We start from the raw sequence: 7,907 nt of genomic DNA, 5'->3' as shown, positions 1-7,907 counted from the left end.
AAACAAATGAGGGTAAGTCAAAGATATAATTAACCAAGTGAAAAAAGATTTAATTTCAGCTGGATTAATTTTACAAAAATATATATTAGTGGAAATTGGAGAGGAAGACATGGGTAATATTGTCATCTAATTAAAAGACCTGCTTTTGTTTGTTGTACCATGTTTACTAAAATGTAGTACCTTTGATTGTATCTGCATTTTCATAAATTATAATGTTATGATTTGCATACTGGAGACTTAATTTCATGTGTTAGTAAAGCTATTACTACCGAAATCAATTGCTTATACTGATATCTTTTATAAATTTGACTTGTATATAGGTCCTCTATATTTCATTTACATTATTGCAAATAAGGACAAAATATCGTTTATTTTAAATTTTTCTATATATTTGTGTTTTCATTGTGGAGATGCATCATTTATAGACAATTCCATTTAAAAAATCTCACAAGAAAAGTTAAAGAAAAAGAATTTGGCAATTGTTTGGATTTCTAGTACACAAGCGTAATGCTTTTTTCGGCAAACCAAATAAAAAAGATATATGCTAACAAAAAATGGAAAGGATGTGAGATCATTGAAATGGACAAACGGTCCCAAAATTTATTTAAAATTGTGATAGTCAAATGACCAATAATTCGCAAGCAATTCCTTTTTAGAAATATATACTTTTAGCAGCTTTCAAAATAATAACCGATAATATATATATATTTTTTGTATATATTTTATACATTTCTTTTTGTTAACAAATGCAATTAATTTCGGCCAACGGCCAATTTTATATTTTGCACCCCTTTTTTGGGGTGAAGTTAATTCAGATGGAAAATAGCTACTTTTATTTATAGGAGTATCAAAACCGTAGAAAACGTGAATGGTAAAGCACAATACTGACTGATATTATTTTGAAGACTAGGACGTTATAACAAGCAAATAGAAGATTTCAATCAAAGACATAAAGCTAAGAGCAGATTTAGTCGTAGACTAGGATACAACAACAACTAAAATCGAAGGAGTAATAGCATAAGAACAGATTAATTATTATCTACCAAATTTCGAACCATACGTCATAATCCTCAGAATATTTTGTTTAAAAATAATTAAGGAGAGATCACAGGATTGTGCATCGATCTCTCTTACGGCTTTTCCTTCCGTTGCTTTGTGAAATTGAGTAGGCTCTTTTACTCTCTTCAATCCTCCTCCGCCGCCTGCTGTAAATATAAAAATGACATGACTTTCCGAATTAAGGAGTTAAATTTTCTCAGCATTTTAATTAAAAATGTAACTTATATATACTAGAACAATTATATTATAATGCTATGCAACCTGTACATTGTAACAAATAACCTGCCTTATGTCCAGGTTATAAATTCCACTTATCTATAGTTATCTTCTTAAAGTGGCAGTGCATAGAAGTTAAAGTATTTAATTAAAACAATGTTAAAACAAAATGCCCACCTTGCAAAGGCTGTATTTCGCAAACTTCTGGAGTAAAGAGGTAAAACTCTTTAAATTTTGACAATGTAAAATGAAAAGAAAATAGAACGATAAGATTAGTGATAAAACTAGCAACTTGTCAATAAAATGCATGAACTAGCAAAGTTGGGTTATGTAAGTATTTTTAGGATACTTACTTCAATTACACAACTTACTGATATTGTCTAGCTATAACATTTCTTCATTTCCTGACATTAAAAGTTAAGAATTAAACTCATTTTCAGTACTTATTTTGAACTTAAGTTTATGCAAATGCCTCTAGACTTTTCTTCTCTATTCTAATGTGTTAAAGCGAAGCTTTTATTATGTCGATCTAATTTTGCACAATCAGATGCACGTAAAACACATGCATTTTTCTCTTCTGGAAAAAAGAATAAACTTTTATGACAAATAAAAATCAAGAAAAAGCACGATGCTCATGCTTGATGTTGGTGATAGCAACCTTATCTTTTATTTCTCTTTTTCTAATTTTTCCTTGCTTTCTAACTTAATGACACTTTTGTTTCTAGTCATGGGTATGTAGTCGCCTTTGTTAGGGAACGCTTTACCCCCAATGTGAAATTTTCCGGCGCGAATCCAGATTTAGTCGGGCCCCAATGTGGGTACCGGACAGCGGGTGGGGAACCAAAAAAAACTTTTTGTTTTACTCAAATCTAATTTTTTTTTTTAACGGGCGCAAGGAGGGCCAAAGTAAAGAAGAGTGTTGGGAGAGGAACTAAAAGTTTAAACATAAAAATTAGGACAAAAATACTTCATGTGAATTAAGGAGTTAAATTTTCTTGGCGTTTTAATTAAAGATTTTACTTATTTTGGACCGGAGGGAGTATCATTCTGAAAGAAAAGATGATAAAAAGAATATTCAAGAAACTAGCACGGAGAAATATAAACGAAAAAAAAAAGTTGAAGGAAAAAATTGGGAGAAAAAAGGAAATAGATGAAGAAAGGAAAGAGACGAAGATTTTGCTAATTTAACCCTTTGCAAGAACTATATAGAATTTTTATGAATTTATAGGTACACTAGTTACTCAAAATAAAAACATTTAGAAAGATATGTTATAAATATGTTAAAACATTTAGAAAGATATGTTATAAATATGTTTATTAACTTACAAATTTTAAAAATACTACCTCAATTCAATTTTTATGTAGCAGGATTCGAAGTAATGTTAAACTATTTAAATTTTGGTGTAGATTTGATCATAAATTCTTTAATATTTTAAATTAAATTTACATATTTAGAAACTACATATAAATTACTTTAGGTCAGAAGAGTTTCAAATATAAGTATTTTAAAAATCATTTTCAAAGAAAAGCCTTTTGATTCTCGAAATAATAATAAAGCCGCATAAAAATGAAACAAATAAAGAATATCTTAACGTATGAAATGATATGGCACGTTTTTTGCCAAAAAAATTCTCTACTAACCTACACTACACAAAACGGAGAACCCAACTCAAATCGAATAGTATCTCTTTTGTTCAACAAGTAGTAAAAAATCTAATCGAGTTAGTTTTGCGTGAAACCTAACCCGATCTGAAACAAAAGCAATAATTGTAAGATTCATTTCTCCTTTTTATTCTTTTCTGGGTGGGAAGTCCAATCTACCAGGAGGGAATAGATGTTGTGTAGAGTGCTCACTTTCCCTTCTATAATCCACTTGTGTTAGGACAAGTTAAGCTATATTTGTACTGAAATGTCACTTTTTCTATCAAAATGTTAGTAATAGATTCTATTCCCGCTATAAATGCATTTGGATAAAGGGAATTTATTCGAAAAGGAAAGATAAAGAGATTTGAAAAGAAAGTAAGATCAGTAGAAGTCTTCTTTAGCAAAAGCTTCATTTGGGACATTTCCGAGAGCAATAGTTTCCTTTCCCTTTTATTTTATGACAGCACTGTTTGAGCCAGCTCTCGCCCACTATCCCACCGAGTACCTGCTACAAGTAATGGGTAACTCCACCCGCCAAGAATTAGACAGATGAGAAGAAACTTGAACATGATTTCCAAGGTTTGCATCCAGGTTATTGACCATTAGACCAAACCTAGGTGTATAGTTTCGTTTCCTTTCTGGGTAAATTATTAACCAGACAACAGAAATACTTAATTTCTTTTCATCCCTTGCCATTCTTTTTTAAACACGAACCGTACTCGAGGCACAACGTTTTGAGTTGGCTTAGTGGCCACGGATCCAATCTTCAACTATGATGGAGCTCAAGCTCAACATTTTCCACAAATAAATGGAAAGGGGGCTTGAAAAACAACCTCAATATAACTTAGTTCCGCACCTTAACTCAAAATTGTACAAGGGACAAGCTTTCTTTATGCCAAAGAAAGAAAGCTTTATGATAAACCCAAAAGACAGGCGCGCAAACGATGTTAAGAGTATAACCATATAAGTCTCCTATACCTACATAATCTTAGACGACCCTGATACGGAGTGTGGTTTGTTCAAGTCTAACGGAACACAAAAAACTACTTGTTCTACTAGATGATCATTGTACTTCAAAAACTCCGAGTAGTCTCAGAGAGCATAAATTGCAAATTAACATAAGCTAAGAGTTAGAATAAAAGCAAACACATGCGAAAATCTAGATGAAATTACTCATTCAAAAGGGAAAAAAACAAAGACAATCAAGGTCCCCACAATTGTGGTAGGTTTAAAATCAAATGTTAGAAGAAAATACCAGTAGTTACTAACAAACAAGCTACTAATATAGGAATAGAGCAAAAAAGCATATACCAAAGAACATCATTACGAAACAATGAGAATAGAACAGGCAAGCACCCAGACAAAGCTAATAAGCCAAAGAAGACATCCTAACCAGAAATAGAAACCTCATCAGACTTATCCGCCGTTTTCCTTTTTGTTGTACTTTAATTTTAAAGATTAAGTTGGATTCTCACTTGGCCATCATGACCTTGACGAATTCCTCATAGTTGATCTGCCCGTCGCCATCCACGTCAGCTTCACGAATCATCTCATCAACCTCTTCGTCAGTAAGCTTCTCACCTAGGTTTGTCATGACATGGCGAAGCTCAGCTGCAGAGATAAATCCATTCTGATCCTTGTCAAACACTCTAAAAGCTTCCTTGAGCTCCTCCTCAGAATCAGTGTCCTTCATCTTACGAGCCATCAAGTTAAGGAACTCAGGAAAGTCAATGGTTCCATTCCCATCAGCATCGACTTCGTTGATCATGTCTTGAAGCTCAGCCTCGGTTGGGTTCTGCCCCAATGACCGCATCACAGTTCCAAGCTCCTTCGTAGTGATGCAACCTGCAGACCACACAATTATTAAGCATGTTAGGTTTTAAAAGCTTATAATTACACCAAAACAGTTGTTTCCTTTTTCTTTTTCTCTTGTTTCAATGAACAAGTGGAAATAGGCTTCCACGGTTTTATGTTCTCAAAGTATACGAAGGAGCAGCAGAAAAACAAGGTACATCATAATAATAGAAGCCTATGAGTGATCCCAACAGCAGAAAATAAAGTTAAACATCATTAACACAGCATCCCACGCTTCAATCTCCAATATAAGGAAGAAAAGTAAAGGGACTATTATTTCCAAACAGAAAATGGAAATCAAATTGGCAAAAACAATTGAACTGAAAGTAGCTGAAGGCGTCAGTCGTTTCAAGAGGCAGCAGCTACTCATATTCGAGTACTAACTATTGCTACCCAACTATAATCTACTTACTTATTACTGCTATCTTCTCAAGTTGCATATTTATCGACTTTTTATGTTTACAGTCACATATATAAAGTTCTAAACTTGGGTCTTTCTCTAAATAATCTATTAATTGCTGAATAGACATACACCTATAGACTAGAATGATCTTTTGTAGTGAAATCCACAATTACAAACAAGGTACCACATTGAACAAAATGGAGAGAATTCATCTTGAAACAAAGACAAAGAAATCATAATTCACCAGTAGAATCCACCAACTAGAAGCAAACCAAAATAAAATGACCGACCTATTTAACTGATTTAACATATATGTAGCCCCAAAAATAACAAATCCGCAAGCTCAACAACCAAGAAAGATCAAGGAATTCAACACATTGAACCAAATTATAAAAGCCACAAGTTTCACATAGATCCATCTTCACATTCATTTCTATCAAAAATCGAGTAAACAAAATTGAAACAACCAACTAAAGAAACAGCATCTCGCCTACAATTTTCACGTAACGAACATCAAAGCATATAATTAGCTGCAAATTATCATCAAATCATAGATCACAAAAATGTCAATCGAAAGCAACATTAAAAAATGGGCAAAAATAGGAATGGATCTGAGAAAAGAAAAAAGAAGTATAAAAAGGGGAAAGAGCAGAAGCAGACCATCGCCGTCCTTGTCGAAAAGGCTAAAGGCTTCTTTGAACTCAGAGATCTGATCGTCAGTCAGCTGATCCGCCATTATCTCTTTGAATTATTTTACTGGAAATTTGAAATAAGGGAAGAAGAAAATGGGGGAGTATGTGTTGTATAATGAACAAAAATGGTGAAGGGAAAGAGGAGTTAATATAATGGTCCAATACTCCAAAAGGGTGCATCGTGGGGTGGCCGAGCATCTGATGCTCATGCTTTTCTTTTCTTTTCTTTTCTTTCACTGAAAATAATAATAGTCCTTTTAGTCAACAAGGGAATACTCTATAGTGGCTAGTTTGGTTGGTTAACAATTGTTCACATAGACTGGAACAGAGGGTTTACTAATCATCTTATAGAATTCCGTATTACTTATACTATTATTTATAAAACATTTAGTTTTTGGTTTCAAATTCTTTATAGTAACTAATAAAATGTTTGGTTTTCTTTAATAAATATATAGCATAAATAATGCAAAGTGTAGTACCGAATATCAAAAGTTGTATTACTAATTTCAGAGTAATTTATACGAATATTTATGTAGGATAACAATATGTGTATTACCCATACGTGATTAAAAGTATCTAAAGATACAAATGTCCTTAAAATAGGCCATTTCTACCTAATAACAATCCATATATTATAATTTACCACATAACAATCTATGCATTATAAGTAATCGTATAACAATCTCTACATTAATATATTTATCACATTAATAATCTATGTCTTATAATCAATGTATAACTAGACTGCAATCGGGACGAGACATAAATTATATAATCATGTACATATGTTTGGTTTATCATATTAAAAATCAGATATAAGATATATAAATTGTATCTCAAGCATGTGTTTACGAATATATCCTTGATTTTTCAATGGCATTTTATACAGTGTGGATGACCTGTCGGAATTGTTTGACCAAAAAATGTATATCTTGGTTCAAATAATTAAATTTATGTAATTAAGGGTTAATCTTAGTTAACAATAATATCCCTAGATGGAGTTTTCAAAGAAGAAATCACTATTAGACGGGTTGGGTCGGACAATGGCAATAACATGTAATAACTGTTCTAGAAAGCAAGAGCAATAATGTAGCATTCAATAACAATGAATAACAATAAATGGCATTTAAGTAAATAGGAGGAATAATTCACCCAATAAAGGATGGAATAGGTGGATGAATGACAGACAAATCCTTGAATATTCGAGTTATTCTCGGATCTGATGGAAAAGTATGGACAAAAATCTTAGTGAAAAGGGTGGTGTTTGTATCTTAGCAAGAGAGAAACGAATCTTTTAGTCAAAATGTGTTCTTTACAAATGAATATCACATGCCCCGACCATTGTCTATTTTTCTATTTATATGAGACATGTTCCTAAGAAACCCTAATAGTACAAGTGCAGAGAATATCCACTAGAATATTCTCTTTAGTGTCCTATCTCGAAAACTAGTCGTTATAGCTCTGTCAACGGTACTCGACCTCGACCTCGTCGCTTGTTGGCACCTCGACTACGACTCTTGTTGATAACGACCCTTGTTGACTACGGATCTTGTTGACTCTTCGACCACAGAATTTGCTGCTTCTTGGGCTATCTCGACAAATGACGACTTGAGAATTCTTTTCTTAGTATTATCTTGGATTAAATATTCCAAAGACAGATTTTGACTTATACAGTTAGTCCCTCCGCTTATCGAGGCCGACTTCAGTCGGGTTCAATGAGCGGATTTTGTTGGTCGCGGTCGGAACAATCGAGCGGGTTGTGCGGGTCGTATTGGTTACTGCGAACTGGCAATGTGGGCCGCTTATTTCAAATGCTTCAATTTTTCCGGTTGGTTCGTTGGAGTTATGTTGTACACGAGTTAGGATGTCGTCGTGACATCATGCGTCACTATGACGCATATTCCCGATGTGTTGCTTTGTTTTGCATGTGTCCTTTGATTAAACATGTCGCTTCGGTTACGGTTCCAGTAATGATGAATCATTTTCGGTTCCGATGCCCGGGTTCTTATAAATAGAGATGTTAAGGTGTGATTTTGAAG

At 33.3% G+C, this 7,907-nt stretch overlaps 1 protein-coding gene across 4 annotated transcripts; it reads right to left on the bottom strand.

The window, feature by feature from the left end:
* Positions 1–869: 869 nt before the first annotated feature.
* On the bottom strand, positions 870–6,017 carry LOC107779166 (calmodulin-7). Of its 4 annotated transcripts, XR_012694962.1 has the most exons (5): positions 5,837–6,010; positions 4,395–4,764; positions 1,629–1,679; positions 1,453–1,500; positions 870–1,202 (listed from the first exon to the last, which is right to left on the bottom strand). XR_012694962.1 is itself a non-coding variant. In XM_016599527.2 (3 exons), the coding sequence occupies exons 1-3, from the start codon at positions 5,910–5,912 to the stop codon at positions 1,106–1,108; spliced, it is 543 nt and encodes a 180-aa protein (XP_016455013.1). In that variant the 5' UTR covers positions 5,913–6,017; the 3' UTR covers positions 870–1,105. The 4 variants fall into 4 exon arrangements, 2 of the variants coding, with proteins under 2 accessions (XP_016455013.1, XP_016455012.1); XR_012694961.1 differs by having other exon boundaries at positions 1,453–1,679; XM_016599527.2 differs by lacking the exons at positions 1,453–1,500; positions 1,629–1,679 and having other exon boundaries at positions 5,837–6,017.
* Positions 6,018–7,907: the final 1,890 nt, after the last annotated feature.

This window comes from Nicotiana tabacum, chromosome 9 (assembly GCF_000715075.1).
Source record: "Nicotiana tabacum cultivar K326 chromosome 9, ASM71507v2, whole genome shotgun sequence".
In the NCBI taxonomy this organism is placed as follows: domain Eukaryota; kingdom Viridiplantae; phylum Streptophyta; class Magnoliopsida; order Solanales; family Solanaceae; genus Nicotiana; species Nicotiana tabacum.
The sequence above is the reverse complement of the archived record's forward strand: the minus strand, read 5'-3'. Positions and strand labels throughout refer to the sequence as shown.